A 24,577-nucleotide genomic window follows, 5' to 3' on the forward strand; every position below is an offset into this window, starting at 1 on the left:
TGCCACTTGTATATATGAATAGCTGATTGGGAATTAGAAAAAGAAGGGAGCCAAGACATGTGAAAACAGTCAGGACAATCAGGGGGAGAGGACATGAAAGAAAAAAAAAACCTTTAATGTAAAACAGGGAGTAATCAAAATAGACTAATAGACTAATATGAATGCTAACACTTAGGATTTAAAGATAAGGAAATGCAAATGGACCGAGGTGTAAACACCAGTGTTGGGACTAACGCGTTATTAAGTAACGCGTTACAGTAACTACGTTATTATTGTGGTAACGAGCACGGTGGCTAGTTATTATGCCAAAACCAGGAACGCGTTACTCGTTACTGGGATTTAGATAGGTTCGTTATTCGTTACTTTGTGTGGTGGCTATCGCGGAGCTTCCACAGATTCAATAACATTAGCAAGTGGTGGAAGCCAGCAGGTGGATGAAGGAAAAGGGAGGCAAGAGAAGAGACCCGAAGCGGCCGCTGGTCCGCGAGTGTCAGGTGAACTGAACTTCAGGTAAGAAGTTATGACCTGCAGTCCATCTGGGTCAGATATAAACCAAGTTTAGGTGGAGTTTATTTTCATTATGCTGACTTTTTCGTACTGCGTGCTAGCTAGCATGACGGGGTTTCTATACAGCTGGGTGGGTGCTATGTTACTGATGTTGAACTTTATTTTGTTCATAAGGTTAAATATTAGAGTTGCCAACCGTCCCATAATCGTCTCGTATTCAGAGAAAATATTACGCGTTTCGTATTGAGGTGAAAAGGAACAGTTTGTCCCGGACTTCAGCTACAATGAAAAAGACACAAAGCTGAAGTTATTCTGTGTTTACGCTGCACAGCTGCCTCTTCTTCTCTCATTCTCTCCCCCTCCCTCTCCTGTTGCTACTTCAATCATGAAACTGATCAATGATCAGCTGATCGGCTTTTCTCTCTTGTTTATTTATCACCCACTTTGCGCCAGAAAGAGGAAACCAGCGGATGTCGCGCTAAACAACAGCAGCACGTTTAAGCTTGATCAGCTGTTGTTAGAATTTATTTAATATTAATTTCTAGTATCAGCTGATGTTTGCTGGAGCCACAGCTGTAAAGCTGCTGGTCATGATACGGTTTGGATATGTGGTGAGGGGGAAACATGAAGATGAAACCAGGAGATGTCCTTACTGAATCATCAGAGCTGTGATGGAGAAACAGGTTTACCTTTTAGGTGACATGAATGAGTTGAAGGGAAGTTATGAACTGTTTCTGAGAGATAAATAACACCAGGATCCTTTTCTAAGTAGCTGACAGCTGGTAACTGTGCAGGGGCGGGTCTAGCAAAGTGTTGCCAGGGGGCAGGTAGGGCATTAACAGGGAAAGGGGGGCACAAGGAAATACTTTCTTATTCTCATTTAAAATGTCTAGCTTTTAATAAATAATTATCTGAATCTTACAACAAATGATTGATAGACTGATACATATATACCATCAGAACAGTGAACATCACTGTCACAACAGTGTTTATTTTCATTCAAAGGCTTTATGATTTTTCCTATAATGGTGGGCCGGTCTCTAATCAAATTCTCCGGGCCAATTTTCTGTCCCAGTCCAGCCCTGTATGCAGCTCATCTGCAGTCTGGTGTTACCTACATCTTCCTATTCGGAAGGCAGAATTTCCGAGTTCTGAGTACAATCGAAAGCACCACGACTGCAGTTTTTGTGTTGGATGTAAAAAGCAGGCTAGGATAGAATCAGACGTGGGATTTCTCTCGTGGAAGTGTGCACATTATTTTTTCCTTTCTATTGGTAGGTGGCACAGTGCACTTGTGGCAAGTAAGCAAGTAGAAGACTGGCAATCTTGCTGGATATCCAGTTACGAAAGCAACACATTAACAAGAGGATTCTGAGTAAAACCAAAGTTACTTTCCCTAGTAACTAGTTACTCTGAAAGTAACGAGTAACTTGAAGTAACTGAGTTACTTTTGATAGAAGTAACTAGTAATGTAACTAAGTTACTAATTTAAAGTAACTTACCCAACACTGGTAAACACAAAACAAGAGTGAAGGATCCGCAAACAGACACACAGGGATGTTGACTGCAACTCTAATGCCAATCAAAAACTATTCACTAAAATAGCCAAAAACAGAAACCAGATTCAGCAATGCTACAATGCAATCAAATCAGTCAAACCATAGAACAATGAAAAAAATTAAAACAGGAATCCAAAATTTCAAACATTAGAACAGAAAAACTAAACAGAAAACTAAAACTTGAATATATTAATTAAGATATTAAAACAGGATAGAAGGAGCACTTTGAACCTTCACAGGTGATATTAAGATATACTGATAAACTGAATTTTACTGAAATATCAGAGAACAAAGGCTACCTAAGAAGATAGAGCACAGAGAATTATAGAAGATTAACAGAGGGTTATCTAATGGAATTTTTGAACTCAGCTGTTGAGAAAAACACCACCTTTGTGCAATCTGCATATTTTATAATAAGTGGTTTCATTGGCATACCTAATATTAGATATTATTTCGTCTTTCTATGTTTTATTTACATTTTTTCAGTGGTGGGGAACACTTTAGTGATGATTGTAATAATTTTGGATCGTATGTTGAGAAGTCCTAAATATATCACAGTTTTTAATCTTGCATTTACAGACCTGTTAAGTAGCTCTGCTTTGGTGCCAAAGGTTCTTGACATTTCTCTGTTTAACCATTATTATATCTCTTACAACATCTGCTTGACTTTCATGTTTTTCTGCTTTACTTTAATTTCAATGCAGGCTTTTAATCTGGTTGTATTGTCCTTTGACAGAGTCATGGCTATCATGTACCCGCTGCACTATCAAATGAGAGTGACCCAAAAGCTCATTTTGTCTTTGATTGCTTTTGGCCATCACTCTTACACTCGTTGCAGTTGGCCTTCTCACCAGACTTTCCTTCTGTCAGTCTGTGATTATTCAGAGCTACTATTGTGATCATGGTCCTATGTATCGTCTTGGCTGCAATGATGCTACCCCTAATTATATAATTGCGTTTTTGGCAATAGTTCTTGTTCTTGGGTTTCCACTGGCATTTATCGTGGGAAGTTACTGCTGTATCGGTTATTCTTTGTCAAATATTTCTACATTTAGGGAAAGAGTGAAAGCTTTTAAAGCCTGCACAGGTCACCTTTCATTAGTGGCAATTTATTTCCTTCCTATTATATTTGTGTATGTTTTTTGGCCTGTAATACATCCAAATGCAAGGATCATAAACCTTTCTATGACCAGTGTCATGCCTCCCATGTTAAACCCAATAATCTATGTTCTTCAGACACAGGAGATCAAAGAATCATTGAGAAGATTGTTGAAAGCTAGAGCGCAGGCTAAATTGGAAGTGTTTAGACTTAAACCTTTGTAGTTCCCGATTTCTATTCTTTCATTCTATTTTTTTTTTCTTTTTAAGTTGAATATGTAGGCGAAGTATTTCATACACAGTATTGCAGTCTTTTATGCATCAAGATTTCATTTGGAACAATAAACAATATAACTACTTTATTCACCGAAAAGCAAAATGATCTAAAACGTTAGTGTGAGAATAAAAATTGACAAAAGACAACAACAGCCAAAAACTGTAATAATGGACATTTATTCTTGCAAGGAAGCAAAAGCACCAAATACAAGGTTTCATATTAGATTTTGTCAATTCCACCCTCCTTTGCCTTAAAACTCTCACAAAATAAAAATTTCTTTCTACGGGCTTCTCACAGGTACAGTTATGAGTGTGTGTACTGTAGTGAGTAGATATTGAGTAGATAATTGAGTAGTATAATGAGATCACGAGTAGACATTTTTTTGCAACTTGGGTGTACTTCCAGGCACCGAATGTACTGAGTTTATCCTTGACTATAATGTAGCTCACGCTAGTTAGAACATTGTATAACATTTGTTTTTACCCATCAGTTAAGCACAAAAATCTAAAATGTAACTAAATAAATAAATAAATAAATAAATAAAATAAAAAATTTGGGACTGTATAAAACTGATGATATAAAATGGGAAACTTCCCCTGAGTGTAAATACAAATGAAAATCCAAAAAGTTTAATGTTCTTTGGCTATATTTTTGTGGGTGTTCTATATCATATAAATGCTTCAAATTCAGTTTTCAAAGTCATAGCATTCAATTCCCTATATTTATTTATTTATTTTTTAAATAAAACATTCAAACACTCACACACACCCTCATACATCATACTTCTGACATTCAAGAAGTATGAAGTTTAATGTTGGTATCGGCACGACACAATTCTTGCTGGCTGCCTCTCAAAATGTTTGTGAAATGATTTGTTTTCTTTCTGACTTTATGGATATTGGGTATTTGTTATGGAAACAAACATGATTAAGCAAGTAAGTCTGTGTGAGAGGATTTGAGAATTATTTTCATCATACTAAAATAATTATAAAAAACATACTTGAGGATATGTCATCTTATTTACTCCTTAAAATTGTACATTTTCAAACTGGCTTACGTGTGCATACGTGTGCATATATATATATACTTGCAATTTTAAGAAAAAGGATGCTATGGCTTAATCGCATATTGTAAATATCAAATTAATAGTGAATAATATATACCGGTTTTGGAGCAAAATATGTAGCCATAAAGAAAGAATCTTTTTCAAGAGAGGCCTTGCCAAATTGAGCATTTAGCAAGATGATGCCAAATCACATTCTACCAGTATTGTAACAGCATCGCTACAGAGAACTACAAGTCCAGTTATTAAACGCTCCTTAACTAATTAAAACATTTGGTACAGTATAAAATGTAAGATATGACAAAAGAAGCCCTGAACTCAAATCCATTTTTGAAATTTCTGAAAAAATAAATAAATAAATAAATAAATAAATATATATATATATATATATATATATATATATATATATATATATATATATATATATATATATATATATATATATATATGGGAATTTCTGTTGTCTTCTTATTATTAGTAGTTATTGGTTTGAATAATCAGGTCACTGAACTGAATTTAATGTACATTTTACACACCATGCAAATATTGTGGGAAAAACAGGTTGCAGAATACACTCATGGGATCATGCCTGAAGATAAACATTGAGGGGATCTGCAAACAGTTAAAGCATGCAAGAGCTTCATCATCTGGTGTACTGCATGTGCATAACAAAACCCAGTCAGCCAGTGCTGCCACCTGTCTCATCAGCACTTGGGCAATATAAGCTTGGCAGAAATCTTACAATGGACTTTTTTAACTCTGCGGGGATGAGGGAGGCGAGACCTCCACTCCAGGAGCTACCTCTGAGGACAAGAAAAACAGGTAAGTCGTCACACGGGTTCTGGACAAAGCAATCACACTCCACTTGACTAACATGGGGATAGCAGATACTCAGACGATGAACGGTTGAGTGCGCAGGTCTTATATGCTGCCAGAATAATTGCCCACAGGTGGTCAGCCAGGGAGGAGCAACCAATCTCTGCCTAAAGGAGGAGGAGCCGCTGTTGGAGACCTGCAGGTACCTACCCAGACCATGACAAATCTGAACCCATCTTATCTTAAAGGCCTCATGGTACCATATCATAGAATGGGAGTGGGTGACCTTGACATCCACCCTTAAAAGGCCTGGGCTGCTGGGGGGTTCCTGAGATGCACTATTTCTTTTCCTCATCTTTTTTTGACTGACTGTTTATACACAACTTTGCATTTAATCATTGGTTATTATTAGTCTCTGGCTTGCTTCTACAGTCTGGTTTTGTCTATTGTTCCTCTGCTCACCTCCAGCCAGTCGCAGCAGATGGCTGACCTTCCCTTCTGTCTGAGGATTTTTTCCTGTTAAAAGGGAGTTTTTCCTTCCCACTTCCCACTAATGGTGTATCACTTCAGCCTAGTGAAAGAACTACTGCTTCGAAGATGCCTACCTGTTCATCAGAGGTTTCACGCTTGAGCTTGTTGGAGGCATTTGCTGTCTCTGCACATCTCACCGCCTGCAGAGACTGCTCCCCAACTGCAGCAATCGATACTGTCTCTCCACATTCCTCCACAAATGTGAATGAAATTGGTGTTCGCTTGCTCTGTGGTAGAGTATCACTTCCTGTTCCTGCTCAAACACAGTGGTGTTTCTGAGTAGCTTATTTGCTTAGCAATTTAATTAACAACTTTTAAATACATTCTTCTTTCATAGTATAATCTTCATGTGCTTTATCCGAAGCACACTTTCTGTGTACTCACTACCTAATTTATAGCCAAAGTATTCACTCACTGTCTCTGTACTGTTTCGCTAGCTTAGCTTAGCTCGTAGCCGTCTCATTAGCACCATGGCTACTTCACCTGTCCCTCCTGCACTTTCTTGCTCATTGTGTCAGATGTTTAGTTACTCCTCGGCCTCCTTTAGCAGTAATGATATCTGTAACAAATGTAGCATATTTGCAGCTCTAGAGGCCAGGATTACTCAATTGGATACTCGGCTTCGCACCCTTCATTCACCCGTAGCTAGCCAGGCCCCTGTAGCTGGTGCAGCCGAAGATAGCGTAGGCCCCGCTAGCTATTCCCCGGCAGACCCCAAGCAGCTGGGGAAAGAGGGCGGCTGGGTGACGGTGAGGAGGAAGCATAGTCCTAAACAGAAGCCCCAGGTACACCACCAACCCGTTCATGTGTCTAACCGTTTTTCCCCACTCGGCGAGGGTCAAACTCTGGTAATTGGTGATTCTGTTCTCAGACATGTGAAGCTAGAGACACCGGCAACCATAGTCAATTGTCTTCCAGGGGCCAGAGCAGGCGACATTGAAGGAAATTTAAAACTGCTGGCTAAGGGTAAACGTAAATTCAGTAAAATTATAATTCACGTCGGCAGTGACACCCGGTTACGCCAATCGGAGGTCACTAAAATCAATATTGAATCGGTGTACAACTTTGCTAAAACAATGTCGGACTCTGTAGTTTTCTCTGGTCCCCTCCCCAATCAGACCAGGAGTGACATGTTTAGCCGCATGTTCTCCTTAAATTGCTGGCTGTCTGAGTGGTGTCCCAGAAACGATGTGGGCTTCATAGATAATTGGCAAACCTTCTGGAGGAAACCTGGTCTTGTTAGGAGAGACAGCATCCATCCCACTTTGGATGGAGCAGCTCTCATTTCTAGAAATATGGACAAATTTATTAAACCCCCCAAAATATGACTATCCAGAGTTGGGACCAGGAAGCAGAGTTGCAGTCTTACACGCCTCTCTGCAGCTTCTCTCCTCCTGCTACCCCCCCAAAAACCCATCTCCATAGAGACTGTGTCAGCTTCCAAAAAGACAAAAAACAAACTAAAAACCAGCAACAAACAACTTAAACATAAACAATTACAAAGAAAGAACAATACAGTATCCACACCTGAACCAAAGAGTAAAACAGTGAAATTGTGGATTATTAAATATTAGGTCTCTCTCCTCCAAGTCTCTGTTGGTACATGACTTAATAATTGATCAACAAATTGATTTACTCTGCCTTACAGAAACCTGGTTGCAGCAGGATGATTATGTTAGTTTAAATGAATCAACACCCCCGAGTCATTCTAACTACCAGAAATCTCGAAGCACAGGCCGAGGGGGCGGTGTGGCAGCAATTTTTCACACCAGCCTATTAATTAATGAAAGACCAAGACAGACTTTTAATTCATTTGAAAGCCTGATGCTTAACATTGTCCACCCCAGCTGTGAAACTCAGAAACCAGTATTACTTGTTATCATCTATCGTCCACCTGGGCCTTACACAGAGTTTCTGTCTGATTTCTCAGACTTTATATCTAATTTAGTTCTGAGCTCAGATAAAATAATTATTGTGGGTGATTTTAACATCCATGTAGATGCTAAAAATGACAGCCTCAACATGGCATTTAGTCTGTTATTAGACTCAATTGGTTTCTCTCAAAATGTAAAAGAACCCACCCACCACTTTAATCACACTCTAGATCTTGTTTTAACATATGGCATAGAAACTGAACATTTAACAGTGTTTCCTGAAAATCCTCTCCTGTCTGATCATTTCCTGATAACATTTACATTTACAATAATTGATTACACAGCGGTGGAGAGTAGACTTTATCAAAGTAGATGTCTTTCTGAAAGCGCTGTAACTAAGTTTAAGAATATAATCCACCCACTGTTATCATCTTCAATGCCCTGTACCAACACAGAGCAGAGCAGCTATCTGAACGCTACCCCAACAGAGGTCGATTATCTTGTTAATAATTTCACCTCCTCACTACGTACGACTCTGGATACTGTAGCTCCAGTGAAAACTAAGGTCTCTAATCAGAAGTACCTGACTCCGTGGTATAATTCTCAAACACGTACCCTAAAGCAGATGACTCGTAATCTGGAGAGGAAATGGCGTGTTACAAATTTAGAGGATCATCATTTAGCCTGGAGAAATAGTTTGCTGCTTTATAAGAAAGCCCTCCGCAAAGCCAGAACATCTTACTATTCATCACTGATTGAAGAAAATAAGAACAACCCCAGGTTTCTCTTCAGCACTGTAGCCAGGCTGACAAAAAGTCAGAGCTCTTTTGAGCCAACCATCCCTTTAACGTTAACTAGTAATGACTTTATGAACTTCTTCACAAATAAAATTTTTATCATTAGAGAAAAAATTACCAGTAATCATCCCACAGATGTAATATTATCTACAGCTACTCTTAGTACCATTGATGTTAAGTTAGACTCTTTTTCTCCAATTTATCTTTCTGAGTTAACTTCAATAATTACTTCCTCCAAACCATCAACGTGTCTTTTAGACCCCATTCCTACAAAACTGCTCAAAGAAGTCCTGCCATTAATTAATTCTTCGATCTTAGGTTGATCATTTGATCATCATTTATCTCTAATAATCGGCTATGTACCACAGGCCTTCAAGCTAGCTGTAGTTAAACCTTTACTCAAAAAGCCATCTCTAGACCCAGCAGTCTTAGCTAATTATAGGCCAATCTCCAACCTTCCTTTCGTATCAAAAATCCTTGAAAGAGTAGTTGTCAAACAGCTAACAGATCATCTGCAGAGCAATGGTTTATTTGAAGAGTTTCAGTCAGGTTTCAGAGCTCATCACAGCACAGAAACAGCTTTAGTGAAGGTTACAAATGATCTTCTTATGGCCTCTGACAGTGGTCTCATCTCTGTGCTTGTCCTGCTAGACCTTACTGCAGCATTCGATACTGTTGACCATAATATCCTATTCATTTCATTTTTCATTCATTTCATTTATTTGTTCATTTTCAGGCACAACAAATACCTATATTGAACATAAAATGCACAAAACAAAAAACAAAAATTGCCTGAAAAAGAAGTGGGACGAAGAAAACTTATTAAATCCCACCCCTATATTCACTCATCAACAAAAAAAACAATAAACTTCCCGCAGCTACGCCCATCATTGCATACAGACCCATCAACAGCCCCGGGCACATACAAGCATCTAAACGGCAGCTCGCAAACAACAATTAGAGCCTTCATAACTGAATACAGAATATGTAAATTATAAATTGCATTACCACAGGTAACTACAAGTAACAAGCACACATACATATACATACATATATATCTACACACACATGTACATATATGTACATACATACGCACACTTTTTTTTTTTTTTTGAATCCATACCAGCAATGGTAAGAGAACAGACATTACAGAGCACACTAAAAACCATCATTGAGTATACTGTGACCAGACCAACTGTTTGTAGAGGAATTTAAATCTATGAATATTTTTGCATTGTGTCAATTGTAAACTCAGACTGTTCCAGATTTTCACACCACATACAGACACACAAAAACCTTTACGGGTTGTTCGAGTTCTGGGTAATTTGAATTCTCCAAAGCCTCTCACATTATAAACCTTTTCTCGAATTTCAAATCTAGTTTGTAAATTTGCCGGTAAAAGTTTAGTAAAAGCTTTATACAAAATTATGGATGTATTGTAATTAACCAGATCCTGGAATTTAAGTAACTTTGCCTGAAGAAAGAATTTGTGAGTATGATCTAGATAACCAGCCTTGTGAATAATACGCAGTGCTCGTTTCTGTACTGTGACTAATGGATTAGTTGTATTTTTATATGTATTTCCCCACACTTCCACACAATATGTAAGATATGGAAGAACCAGGGTACAGTACAGAGTACAAAGTGCATCTTTATCAAGGAATTGTTTCACTTTGTTCAAAACTGCGAGGCTTCTGGAAATTTTGGTTTTTATGTGTCTGACGTTATTAGAGCGATTAGAACATGCTGTAGGTATTACAGGTACTGCACTGCAGTAGTTTGTATCATATCTATCTAATAGACTCCAATTTGTGCATGTAAATGGAGAGTCCTCTTCACACACTGAGGTTAATTATGGAGTTCCACAGGGTTCAGTGCTAGGACCAATTCTGTTTACATTATACATGCTTCCCTTAGGCAGCATCATTAGAAGACATAGCATACATTTTCACTGCTATGCTGATGACACCCAGCTCTATCTGTCCATGTAGCCAGATAACACACACCAATTAGTTAAACTGCATGAATGTCTTAAAGACATAAAGACCTGGATGGCCGCTAACTTTCTGCTTCTTAATTCAGATAAAACTGAGGTTATTGTACTCGGCCCTGAAAATCTTAGAAATATGGTATCTAACCAGATTCTTACCCTGGATGGCATTACCTTGGCCTCCAGTAACGCTGTGAGGAACCTTGGAGTCATTTTTGACCAGGACATGTCCTTCAACGCACATATTAAACAAATATGTAAGACTGCTTTCTTCCATTTGCGCAACATCTCTAAAATTAGAAATATCCTGTCTCAGAGTGACGCTGAAAAACTAGTTCATGCATTTATTATTTCCAGGCTGGACTACTGTAATTCATTATTATCAGGATGTCCAAAAAACTCACTGAAAAGCCTTCAGCTAATCCAAAATGCTGCAGCAAGAGTACTGACAGGGACTAGAAAGAGAGAGCATATTTCTCCTGTTTTGGCTTCCCTTCATTGGCTTCCTGTTAAGTCCAGAATTGAATTCAAAATCCTGCTCCTCACATACAAGGTCTTAAATAATCAGGCCCCATCTTATCTTAATGACCTTGTAGTACCATATCACCCTATTAGAGCACTTCGCTCTCGCACTGCAGGCCTGCTTGTTGTTCCTAGAGTATTTAAAAGTAGAATGGGAGGGAGAGCCTTCAGTTTTCAGGCCCCTCTTCTGTGGAACCAGCTTCCAGTTTGGATTCGGGAGACAGACACTATCTCTACTTTTAAGATTAGACTTAAAACTTTCCTTTTTGCTAAAGCATATAGTTAGGGCTGGACCAGGTGACCCTGAATCCTCCCTTAGTTATGCTGCAATAGACGTAGGCTGCCGGGGGATTCCCATGATGCATTGAGTTTTTCCTTTCCAGTCACCTTTCTCACTCACTATGTATTAACAGACCTCTCTGCATTGAATCATATCTGTTATTAACCTCTGTCTCTCTTCCACAGCATGTCTTTTATCCTGTCTTCCTTCTCTCACCCCAACCGGTCGCAGCAGATGGCCGCCCCTCCCTGAGCCTGGTTCTGCCGGAGGTTTCTTCCTGTTAAAAGGGAGTTTTTCCTTCCCACTGTCGCCAAAGTGCTTGCTCATAGAGGGTCATATGATTGTTGGGTTTTTCTCTGTATCTATGAAGCGCCTTGAGGCGACTTTTGTTGTGATTTGGCGCTATATAAATACAATTGAATTGAATTGAATTGAACTTGGGCCCAACTTCAACTTTAACCCAGCTTTACTTTGTTTATTGAAAGGTTCCAGCAATAAAGATGACTTTTGAGTTTAGTTCTGCATCCAAGTCCTGCATTAGGGCCCATACACTGCCTGCCACACAGAGTCATTGTGACAAGTAGTGCAACAGCATTGCTACATAGAGCAAGAGTCCAGGTTTTAAACTGTTCTGGCAGTTCAGACCTCTCACTTTGTAACATATTGGCACAGTATAAATTTTGAATTATTGAAAAATGCTGAACATTTAAAAACCTATATCAAACAACAAAGGAAAAAAGCAACATGTGAAACTACCTCCCACCACCCACCCAGCTCACCCCCACTGATAACACACACACACACACACACACACACACACACACACACACACACACACACACACACACACACACACACACACACACACCAGCTATCAAACCAGAGTAGCTATTGGTTTGATAAATATAAACGCTGAGGGAGTCAGCTAGAACTTCATCATCTGGGGTACTCCAGTTTGCATAACAGAATCATGATGTGCAGTACTGCTGTCTGCATTATCACAGCTTAGGCAATATAAGATTGTAAGATTTTTTGCCAATGGATCTTTTCAACTCTGCACTTGGAAAAAATATCACTTTTTTGCGTCCTGCATTTTTCATTATAAGTGGATTTATTGGCATTCCTAATATAAAATATTATTATGCCTTTCTGTTTTTTGTTTATATTATTTCTGTCCTGGCAAACACAGCTGTCATGGCCACAATATATTTGGATCACAATCTAAGAACACCGAAATATATTGCAGTTTTCAATCTTGCATTGGTTGATCTATTAGGTAACTCTGCCATGGTGCCAAAGGTTCTCGATATCTTTTTGTTTAATCACCCCCACATTTCCTATAATGACTGCTTGACATTTCTGTTTTTCTGCTATATATTCCTTTCATTGCAAGCTCTAAATCTGGTTGCACTGTCATATGACAGAGTTATGGCGATCGTTTACCCACTGCATTATCAACTGAAGGTGACTCACAAGCTCATGTTCTGTTTAATTGCCTCTTTCTGGGTATCGGCCATTACCTTTATACTAATTGCAATTGGCCTTCTTACAAGGCTTTCCTTCTGTGAATCAGTTGTTATTAAAAGCTATTTCTGTGACCATGGTCAGATGTACCGACTTGCATGCAATGATTATACACCCAGCTATGTAATTGCTAAGATTTTGCCAGCTCTTATTCTTTGGCTTCCTCTTACAATTGTTTTGTTGAGTTATTTGTGTATCTGCTATGCTTTAGCTAAAGTAGCCACAGTTCGAGAAAGAACGAAGGGCTTTAAAACCTGCACAGCTCATCTTTCATTAGTGGCAATCTATTTCCTTCCAATATTAATCACATTTACTCTAGGTGCAAACATAGAGCCAAATGCCAGAATCATAAACCTGTCTCTGACCTCAGTCTTTCCTCCAATGCTGAACCCTATCATATATGTTCTTCAGACACGAGAAATCAAAGAATCTCTGAGAAAGTTGTTAAGAATCATAAAACATTACAAAATTAGAAAGGTCAAATGAAAAAAGTGTAAACTTCCTTTTTTTCATTTTAGTCTTTTGAGTTAGTGTTTTTATTATTTAAGGAATGACTATGAAATTAAAAAAGGCTCATATGTTGCAGTACTTTGAAACAGAACAGAAGTGGTACATTCAATATTCACAGTGCAAATTGTGGTTGATTTTAAAACACATCACCTAGCAAAGAGGTAGATTTTTTTTTTTTTTTGAGCATTTGGAAGGTATGTTTCTGTGCATCACATATCTCTGTCTTCAAAAATGTTGTATTTGTGTTTTGCCCTATAATAGAAGAAAATGACAATACATATGTTGCAAATAATCAGGGATACATCATATTTCCATTTTAAAAGGAGTGTTTTCAAATTCAGTTCCTGTGCATCAAGTTATGTTAATGTCTCCTGTCAGGGACAACTTGAACTCTTCTGAATTTAATGATGAGCAATTTTTTGTGTACTTGACATTATCTTTTTGAGCCTATATAGTTTTTGAATTTCGGACTTTGCTTAATATTGTGTGAACGCAATATTAGCGTGGGCCTTGAGCCAGCTGTATACCTCTAATACTTTATTAGGGCCAGCATAGAGAAACAGGCAGCTACACATCACTCATTCACAACTATGGCCAGTTTATACAGACAGTTTATACACATACACACAGTTTATACAGTGCTAGTTACTTTTAAATGTACGAAAAAAAAAAAAACCCTGGAAAGAACTCATGCACATAGAAACCCCACATTGAAAGGTCCCATCTGAGGCTCAAACCATCACCTGGTGACAGTGTCAGTGACGACTTTGGTCAAATGTAGGAGTTGCTTTTTAAAAATGTAACTGCAGTATATATTTATTGTTTGAAATATATTTATTGTTGTTCAAACAGGTATGCATAAAAGCACTTTTTTCTGTGTTACACTTTGTTGTTGTACTTTGTTCTGTCAGCTGTCCTTAAAATTGTAACTGTAAAAATACACTGCCTGTTTTATTGTCTGCTCTGAGAATGTCAGTACATTTTTGTTTCTTTGTCTTCCAGCTTGTAAATAATTATGTATGTTAATCAAAAAGTTAATAGTGATTAGAAGATTTTTGATCAATTTTATAGCCAGGATTGATCAGGTGACCCTAGGCCGTTCCTTCGTTGTGCTGCAAAAGGCCTTAGCAACTGGGGGCCTTCTCATGATGCACTGAATGTTATTCTTCACTCACCTCTCCTACTCTGTACACCACCCATATCATTTATTATGATTAATTTCTGGCTCCTCTACACAGTATGTATTTTGTAGTCTCTCTCTCCCCTCAACACTAACTGGTCGCGACAAATGGCTGCCCCTCCCTGAGCCTGGAGGTTTCTGCCCGTTAAAAAGGAGTTTTTCCTTACCACTGGTGCTGAGTGCTTGTTCACAGGGGCTCGTCTGATTCTTGGGGCTTCTCTGTCTTAATGTATAGTATACAGTATTAATAATAATAATAATAATAATAATAATAATAATAATAATAATAATAATAATAATGGATTGCATTTATATAGCACTTCTCGAGACTCTCAAAGCACTTTACAATTCCACTATCAGAATCAGAATCAGAAAGGGTTTATTGCCAAATGTTGAGCAGGTTTACAACATTAGGAAATTGCTGCAGTACTTAGTGCAAAACATACTGTCAGATAACGCTTAAATAAACATTAAAAATAAAAATTAAAAGTGCTAAGTAGATAGATATATACATGAGTGCAGGTGGTGATCAGTGCCAAACACGGAATGATGCAGTAAACACAGTGTAGGGTCATGTGTTAGTGGTGGGAACAGTCATATGGTTATTGTTCATGGGTCCAACAGCAGAGGGGAAGAAACTGTTCTTATGGCGAGAGGTTCTAGTGTGAATGGATCGGAGCCTCCTGCCTGAAGGGAGCAGGTCAAACAGACTGTGTCCAGGGTGAGAAGGGTCAGCTGTGATCCGAGCTGCACGCCCCAGTGTCCTGGAGGTGTATAGGTCCTGCAGAGATGGGAGTCTGCAGCCAATCACCTTCTCAGAAGAGCGCACAACACGCTGCAGTCTCTGTTTGTCCCTGATAGTTGCTCCAGCGTACCACACGGTGATGGAGGAGGTGAGGATGGACTCGATGATTGCAGTGTAGAATTGCATCATCGTCCGTGTTGGCAGGTTGAATTTCTTCAGCTGCCTCAGGAAGTACATCCTCTGCTGGCCTTTCTTTATGACAGAGGTGATGGTGGGCTCCCACTTCAGGTCCTGGATGATGGTGGTACCCAGGAAGCGGAATGAATCCACAGAGGTGATGAGGGTGTCAGTTAGGATGATGGGAGGGAGTGGGGCTGTGTGCTTCCTGAAGTCCACAATAATCTCCACTGTCTTCTGGGCATTCAGCACCAGGTTGTTGTGGCTGCACCAGGACACCAGACGTTCAACCTCCCTCCTGTAGGCATACTCATCCCCGTCCGAGATGAGTCCAATAACGGTGGTGTCATCTGCAAACTTGATTAGCTTGACAGACTGGTGGGTGGAGGTGCAGCAGTTAGTATACAGGGAGAAGAGCAGAGGAGAAAGAACACAGCCCTGAGGGGAGCCGGTGCTGATGGTCTGGGAGTCCGAGACCTTCTTTCCCAGCCTCACATGCTGCTTCCTGTCCGTCAGGAAGTCAGTGATCCACCGGCAGATGGGATCAGGCACATTCATCTGGGAAAGCTTGCCTTGGAGATGGTCTGGAAGGATGGTGTTGAAGGCAGAGCTGAAGTCCACAAACAGGATCCTGGCGTAGGTTCCTGGGGAGTCCAGATGCTGCAGGATGAAGTGTAGAGCCATGTTGATTGCATCGTCTACAGACCTGTTGGCTCTGTATGCAAACTGCAGGAGGTCCAGGAGGGGGGCTGTGAGGGTCTTGAGGTAGGAGAGAACCAGGCGCTCAAATGACTTCATGACCACAGATGTCAGAGCCACAGGTCTATAGTCATTTAGTCCAGTGATCCTTGGTTTCTTGGGGACAGGGATTATGGTAGAGGACTTGAAGCAGGCAGGCACATGACATGCCTGCAGTGAGGAGTTGAAAATGCCAGAAAACACTGGGGCCAGCTCGTTTGCACAGTGTCTGAGGGTGGCAGGAGACACACCGTCTAGGCCAGGAGCTTTTCGAGCATTCAGACTCTTAAACTGCTTCCTCACATCTGCTTCATGAATATGAAGGGTTGTAGTGGGAGAAGGTGGTGTGAAATCCTCTTTGGTGTGGGGTGTGGAGGGGGGTGTTGTAGGTGAAGTGTTTGATGGTGGTGATGGCTCTATGGAGGGGGGAGAGGTGGGGGAATGAGTGTCCAAAGTGTCTCTATTGTTGGGGCTGTTGGAGGTGTGAAGGCTGCTTGATGGCTTGTTAAAACGGCAGTAACAGTCGTTAAGGGTGTTGGCCAAGAGCAAGTCATCAGTGGAGTGGGGGGTTTTAGGCTTGTAGTTGGTGATATTCCTAAAACTTTTCCACACAGAGGCTGAGTCATTCTCTGAGATCTGCTGCTGCATCTTCTCAGAGTACTGATGTTTAGCAATGTCCACTTCTTTAGTGAACCTGTACTTGGCCTCTCTGTAGCAGTCCCTGTCTCCACTTCTGAACGCCTTTCTCTTTTCCAGCCACAGCTTTTTGAGTTTAGCAGTAAACCAGGGTTTGTCATTGTTATAACTCACCCTGGTGCGTGATGGCACAATGCTGTCCTCACAGAAGTGGATATAGGAGGTGACAGTGTCCGTAAACTCATCCAAGCTGTTAGAAGCATCCTTCATTGTGTCCCAGTCTGTAGACTCCAAACACGTGCGAAGCTCCTCCACAGCCTCGTTGCTCCACAGTTTTTTAGTCCTCACGACAGGTTTGGAGAGATTCAGCCTCTGTCTGTACGCGGGGATCAGGTGAATCATGACGTGGTCAGAAAGTCCGAGTGAAGCACGGGGCACTGCGCTAGGCCACGCTGATCGTGCTGTAACAGTGGTCCAATATCCTCTCCTCTCTGGTTGGGCATTTAATATACTGCTTGTATTTGGGAAGCTCATGGCTCAGATTGGCTTTGTTAAAGTCCCCAAGAGCAATAATGAGAGAGTCTGGGAATGCCCACTCTATGTGCAGTATCTGCCCCGCGAGGGCCCACTGAGCTGCCTGCACATCCGCATCTAGCGGGATGTAAACAGCGGCCAAGAGGAATGAAGCAAACTCCCGCGGAGAATAAAATGGTTTGCAGTGTATAAAAAGGTATTCCAGAGAGGAAGAGCAGTGCTGAGCAATCACTGTTACATCTGTGACACTATTAATGTAGAAGCAGACGCCTCCACCTGCGGTCTTACCAGAGAGAGAGGCCTGCCGGTCCGTGCGCAGCAGATGAAAACCCTCCAACTTGAGTGGGCAGTCTGGGATGTCCTCACAGAGCCACGACTCCGTAAAACATAAGTCACAGGAGGAGGCAAAGTTTCTGTTCATACTTCTCATCAGGGCCAGCTCATCCATCTTGTTCCAAAGTGAGCGTTGGAAAGGAAGATCCCAGGAAGAGCAGTTCGCAGTCCGCGTCTCCTCAGATGCACGAGTGCGCCGGCTCGCTTTCCTCTCCTTCGGCGTCTCACTTTCCTGATCAAGGTCTGTAGTAAATCTGCCGCAGATGCGACAAATATTGGAATTAAATCCACAGGTGTTGTAGTCCTGTAGTTAAGAAGTTCTTCTCTGGTGTAAGAATATCCAGAGGAGTACCCAGACACACAAGTTATGCACAAAAACAAAACAGAAGTAACGCACTGAAGTACCAGGGCATCCATACGCGGCGCCATCTTGGTTTCAAAGGCCTATTCATTCACTCTCACATTCACACACTGATGGAGGCAAGCTACAGTTATAGCCACAGCTGCCGTCCCAGAAGCAAGGCTTCCATATCGCACCATCGGCCCCTCTGGCTATTACCAGTAGGCGGTAGGTGAAGTGTCTTGCCAAAGGACAAAACGACCAAGACGAACAGAGCTGAGCAAACTGTCCGGCAACCTTCCGGTTACAAGATGAGCTTCCCAACCCCCTGAACCACGATTACCCCCATGGTTCAGAGAAATATAATACACTCCTTCCCGTACCACTGTGCTGGAGCATGATGTCGATATAGGGGACCACCCTCCAATCAAACAGCACGACTACGGGGTGAATCCCACTAAACATGCTCTTTTCCAGACAGGAGTTTCTTATCTGCTGGAAAATGGTCTTGTTGTTCCTAGCTCTAGTGCATGGAGTTCCCCATGACTCCTAGTGCCTAAAGCGGATAAAACCCCGCCGTTTTGTATGGATTTTCTGAAGGTGAACAGCGGGACCAAACCTGACTCCTATTCTCTTCCCAGTATGGAAGATTGTGTCGATAGGGTTGGTTCGGCAAAGTTTGTTACTAAACTGAACTTGTTGAAGGGCTATTGGCAAGCTCCTCTAACAACACGTATTGCCGACATCTCTGTTGGCCCTGATTTTGCACATCCTTTCAAATTAGAGGTAGATGCCAGTGCCAACGAAGCAGGTGCTTGGGTGCTAACAATGAAAGTCAAGGTCAAATGGTTAGCCAACCTAGGTATTCATGTCCCCCAATGCCTGGTATATTGTTATGAAGTGAAGAAAATCCATAAAAATTCCTGGATAATATAGTGTTCACTGATTTTCACATTTGGTATGACGTTGACTGTGACCCAGTTTTCATCACAATGAAATCAGCTCAAGCTTTTATTGGTATCTACCATTACACAAAATGAAATCTTGCTCCATGCTAGACTACTAACAAACAGACAGAAAAACAAATAAACGGAACCAATTAAATACTCCCTCCTTCCAGGGGAGAACTAACAACGCTGTCAATGTGCATATGACGTAAACAGCAATTTACAAGGTCCAGTCGGGGGCATTAAACTTAAGACAGAACACCTGTAGGGTGGCTGTAGCTCAGGTGGCAGAGCAGGTCAGCCACTAATCAGAAGGTCGGTGGTTCGATCCCAGGCTGCACCCTGGCTGCATGCCAAATATCCTTGGGCAAGATACTAACCCCATGTTTGCCTACTGGTGGTGGTCAGAGGGCCCGGTGGCGCCTGTGTCCGGCAGCCTCCCCTCTGTCAGTGGCTACAATGTAGCTTGCCATCGCCAGTGTGTGAATGTGTGTGTGAATGGGTGGATGACTGAATGTAGTGTAAAGCGCTTTGGGGTCCTATGGACTAGAAAAGCACTATACAAATGCAGGCCATTTACCTGGTGAACAACTGCAAGAAACATCTTACAACTGTGTTTGCCCGCAGCAAACACAGATGTTCATCCATTTTTATCATGGTTCCCTTTGGCTTGTGGGATACCCAGGGACTTGTAGCTTCCCTGTATATTTGCCTTCTGGCAACTCCACCCTTTTAGTGTGCATCACCTTCCCTCTCTTTGCAACCATTTAGCCACTCTTTTCTTGTCCAAATGACATCCCAACATTTTCTCTGTAGATCCTGGTGAGATGGATGATATCTTGCTCACTCCTGGCATACAACTCAATCTCATCCATATCCAGGAAGTGGTTGATAGTCACTGAATCTACACTCAACAAAAATATAAACGCAACACCTTTGTTACTGCTCCCATTCCCCATGGGATGGACGTAGAGACCTAAAATTCATTCCAGATACACAATATAACCATCCCTCCCAAACAGTGGTCACAAATCAGTCCAAATGTGTGGTAGTGGGCACATCTGCCATATTGAGATAATCCATCCCACCTCACAGGTGTGCCACATCAGGATGCTGATCTGACATCATGAGTAGTGCACAGGTGTACCTCAGACTGCCCACAACAAAAGGCCACCCTGGAATGTGCAGTTTTTTGCACTATTGGGGGTCTGGGGACCCAGAACCGGTCAGTATCTGGTGTGACCACCATTTGCCTCATGCAGTGCAACACATCGTCGCATGGAGTCTATCAGATTGTCAATTGTGGCCTGTGGAATGTTGGTCCACTCCACTTCAATGGCTGTGCGAGGTTGTTGGATATTCGTGGGAACTGGTACACGCTGTCGTATACACCGGTCAAGCACATCCCGAACATGCTCAATGGGTGACATGTCCGGTGAGTATGCTGGCCATGCAAGAACTGGGACATTCTCAGCTGCCATCTGCCCTGAACAATGTGAACCATGATTCATCCGTGAAGCGCACACCTCTCCAACGTGCCAGACGCCATCGAATGTGAGCATTTGCCCACACAAGTCTGTTACGGCGACGAGCTGGAGTCAGGTCAAGACCCGGATGAGGACGACGGGCATGCAGTTGAGCGTCCCTGAGACGGTTTCTGACAGTTTGTGCAGAAATTGTTTGGTTGTGCAAACCAATTGTTCCAGCAGCTGTCTGGGTGGCTGGTCTCAGACGATCTTGGAGGTGAACCTGCTGGATGTGGAGGTCCTGGGCTGGTGTGGTTACACGAGGTCTGCGGTTGTGAGGCCGGTTGGATGTGCTGCCATATTCTCTGAAACGCCTGTGGAGACGGCTTATGGTTGAGAAATGAACATTCAATGCACGGGCGACAGATCTGGTTGACATTCCTGCTGTCAGCATGCCAATTGCACGCTCCCTCATTGCTTGTGGCATCTGTGGCATTTTGCTGTGAGACAAAACTGCACATTCCAGGGTGGCCTTTTGTTGTGGGCAGTCTGAGGTACACCTGTGCACTACTCATGATGTCAGATCAGCATCCTGATGTGGCACACCTGTGAGGTGGGATGGATTATCTCAATATAGCAGATGTGCCCACTACCACACATTTGGACTGATTTTGTGACCACTGTTTGGGAGGGATGGTTATATTGTGTATCTGGAATGAATTTTAGGTCTCTACGTCCATCCCATGGGGAATGGGAGCAGTAACAAAGGTGTTGCGTTTATATTTTTGTTGAGTATATCCATAAACACCCTTAGCAATGAGCGGGCTTTGGGGTTGATGCCTAATCAGAATAGCATAGGGACATATTGCGCATGTTGGCATATTCCACATTTGATGGTGACTTGTGCAGTAGCCTTGGAGTTAGCCTCTAGTTTTGTCTTCTACAATCCCGTTTAGTTGTTGATGAATATTATCAATGCACATACTTAATCATATTTCTCCCATACTGGTTTCTCTTCATTGGCTCACATTACATCAAGAACTAAAATTCAAAATCTTTCTGATCACATATAAGATCTTTAATAATCTTGTCACGGCCCAGCGGCACGAGATAACAGAGATGGACACAAGTGCAGAAACCAAACCGGAAGTGAGACTGTAAGTGAACAGAAGGCTTATTCACCCCCCCCCCCCACAGTTAAACACCAGCAAAACAACACGACGCCACCACACTAGAGGCGCGCAGAAAAACTAAGTTAACTAAGGGTGACCTAGACAACTCTAGGGTGCAGCTGAACAACTGAGGCAGTGGAGAGGTGGAAACTGGGCTATGAAGTGGCCGGGGCACTGTAATGAGAGGAGAGCACAGTCAACGGGATCCAGCAGACAATCGGCGATCCTCCACAGTCAAACTGAGTTGCCTTACTTGGTTTCAGGTGAAGGGGACAGGTGGGGCGGAAGGCCCGGATGCGGTCGAGGCGTGGAGAGGCATTCAAGTGAGTGGCGGGCCAGTTGGCAACGTCGTACCAGCAGCAGGTGGCCCAGGTCCAGGAAGGCGGGGATGAGGAAGCGAGACCTCCACTCCAGGAGCTACCTCTGAGGACAAGAAAAACAGGTAAGTCGTCACACGGGTTCTGGACAAAGCAATCACACTCCACTTGACTAACATGGGGATAGCAGATACTCAGACGATGAACGGTTGAGTGCGCAGGTCTTATATGCTGCCAGAATAATTGCCCACAGGTGGTCAGCCAGGGAGGAGCAACCAATCTCTGCCTAAAGGAGGAGGAGACCTGCGGGTAACCACCCAGACCATGACAAATCTGAACCCATCTTATCTTAAAGGCCTCATGGTACCATATCATAGAATGGGAGTGGGTGACCTTGATATCCACCCTTAAAAGTCCTGGGCTTCTGGGGGGGTTCCTGAGATGCACTATTTCTTTTTCCTCATCTTTTTTGACTGACTGTTTATACACAACTTTGCATTTAATCATTGGTTATTATTAATCTCTGGCTTGCTTCTACAGTCTGGTTTTGTCTACTGTTCCTCTGCTCACCTCCAGCCAGTCGCAGCAGATGGCTGACCTTCCCTTCTGTCTGAGGATTTTTTCCTGTTAAAAGGGAGTTTTTCCTTCCCACTTCCCAATAATGGTGTATCACTTCAGCCTAGTGAAAGAACTACTTCTTCGAAGATGCCTACCTGTTCATCAGAGGTTTCACGCTTGAGCTTGTTGGAGGCATTTGCTGTCCCAGAATATCCAGGGTGTGGCTCACCCTGGATATTCTGTCTCTGCACATCTCACCGCCTGCAGAGACTGCTCCCCAACTGCAGCAATTGATACTGTCTCTCCACATTCCTCCACAAATGTGAGTGAAATTGACTTGGGCCCAACTTTAACCCAGCTTTACTTTGTTTTTTGAAAGGTTCCAGCAATAAAGATGACTTTTGAGTTTAGTTCTGCATCCAAGTCCTGCATTAGGGCCCATACACTGCCTGCCACACAGAGTCATTGTGACAAGTAGTGCAACAGCATTGCTACATAGAGCAAGAGTCCAGGTTTTAAACTGTTCTGGCAGTTCAGACCTCTCACTTTGTAACATATTGGCACAGTATAAATTTTGAATTATTGAAAAATGCTGAACATTTAAAAACCTATATCAAACAACAAAGGAAAAAAGCAACATGTGAAACTACCTCCCACCACACACCCACCTCACCCCCACTGATAACACACACACACACACACACACACACACACACACACACACACACCAGCTATCAAACCAGAGTAGCTATTGGTTTGATAAATATAAACACTGAGGGGACCAGCTAGAACTTCATCATCTGGGGTACTCCAGTTTGCATAACAGAATCATGATGTGCAGTACTGCTGTCTGCATTATCACAGCTTAGGCAATATAAGACTCTAAGATTTTTTGCCAATGGATCTTTTCAACTCTGCACTTGGAAAAAATATCACTTTTTTGCGTCCTGCATTTTTCATTATAAGTGGATTTATTGGCATTCCTAATATAAAATATTATTATGCCTTTCTGTTTTTTGTTTATATTATTTCTGTCCTGGCAAACACAGCTGTCATGGCCGCAATATATTTGGATCACAATCTAAGAACACCGAAATATATTGCAGTTTTCAATCTTGCATTGGTTGATCTGTTAGGTAACTCTGCCATGGTGCCAAAGGTTCTCGATATCTTTTTGTTTAATCACCCCCACATTTCCTATAATGACTGCTTGACATTTCTGTTTTTCTGCTATGTATTCCTTTCGATGCAAGCTCTAAATCTGGTTGCACTGTCATATGACAGAGTTATGGCGATCGTTTACCCACTGCATTATCAACTGAAGGTGACTCAAAAGTTCATGTTCTGTTTAATTGCCTCCTTCTGGGTGTTTGTCATTATTGTTGTACTTATTGCAACTGGCCTTCTTACAAGGCTTTCCCTCTGTGAGTCAGTCGTTATTAAAAGCTTTTTTTGTGACCATGGTCAGATATACCGGCTTGCATGCAATGATTATACACCCAGCGATATAACTGCTTGGATTTTGCCAGCTCTTATTCTTTGGATTCCTCTTTTGTTTGTTTTGTTGAGTTATCTGAGTATAAGCTATGCTTTAGCTAAGGTAGCCACAGTTCGAGAAAGAACGAAGGGCTTTAAAACCTGCACAGCTCATCTTTCATTAGTGGCAATCTATTTCCTCCCAATATTAATCACTCTACGTTTAAACATAGAGCCAAATGCCAGAATCATAAACCTGTCTCTGACATCAGTCTTTCCTCCAATGCTGAACCCTATCATATATGTTCTTCAGACACAAGAAATCAAAGAATCTCTAAAAAAGTTAAAGGGAAGAATCACAACACACTACAAAAATAGAAAAGTCAAATTTAAAAAGTAAGAATAAATTTGGCATAAATATTTTTACCCCTTTGTTTATTTAAGGAATGCATATAAAATAAAATAAAAATGTTCAAGTATGTTTAAGTACTTCCAAATAGAACCCAAATTACAAATGTCACACTTCACGGGGCAGTGTGTGATTGATTTGAAAACACATCCTGTAGCAAAGATTTGTGATTTGTAATTTCTTAAGCAACTGTAATTGTTA

General features: G+C 41.6%; 2 protein-coding genes and 1 pseudogene across 2 annotated transcripts; all 3 read left to right on the forward strand.

Annotated features, from left to right (window-relative positions):
- The first annotated feature begins 2,416 nt into the window (after nt 1-2,416).
- On the forward strand, nt 2,417-5,541 carry LOC147320745 (olfactory receptor 1468-like; annotated as a pseudogene).
- Nucleotides 5,542-12,352: 6,811 nt separating this feature from the next.
- LOC147320746 (olfactory receptor 1E16-like) lies at nt 12,353-13,324 on the forward strand. The gene has a single exon (XM_086307494.1). It carries the CDS (start codon nt 12,353-12,355, stop codon nt 13,322-13,324), a length of 972 nt encoding a protein of 323 aa, XP_086163620.1.
- A 9,991-nt stretch (nt 13,325-23,315) lies between these two features.
- Nucleotides 23,316-24,367, forward strand: LOC147320747 (olfactory receptor 1500-like). The gene has a single exon (XM_086307495.1). The coding sequence runs from the start codon at nt 23,390-23,392 to the stop codon at nt 24,365-24,367; it is 978 nt and encodes a 325-aa protein (XP_086163621.1). The 5' UTR covers nt 23,316-23,389.
- The last annotated feature ends 210 nt before the right edge of the window (nt 24,368-24,577 follow it).

The sequence above is a fragment of the Aulonocara sp. 'chitande type north' Nkhata Bay genome, linkage group LG10 (assembly GCF_057382095.1).
Source record: "Aulonocara sp. 'chitande type north' Nkhata Bay isolate Kocher_YH1m ecotype deep benthic linkage group LG10, A_spYH_male_GT1.1, whole genome shotgun sequence".
NCBI lineage: Eukaryota > Metazoa > Chordata > Actinopteri > Cichliformes > Cichlidae > Aulonocara > Aulonocara sp. 'chitande type north' Nkhata Bay.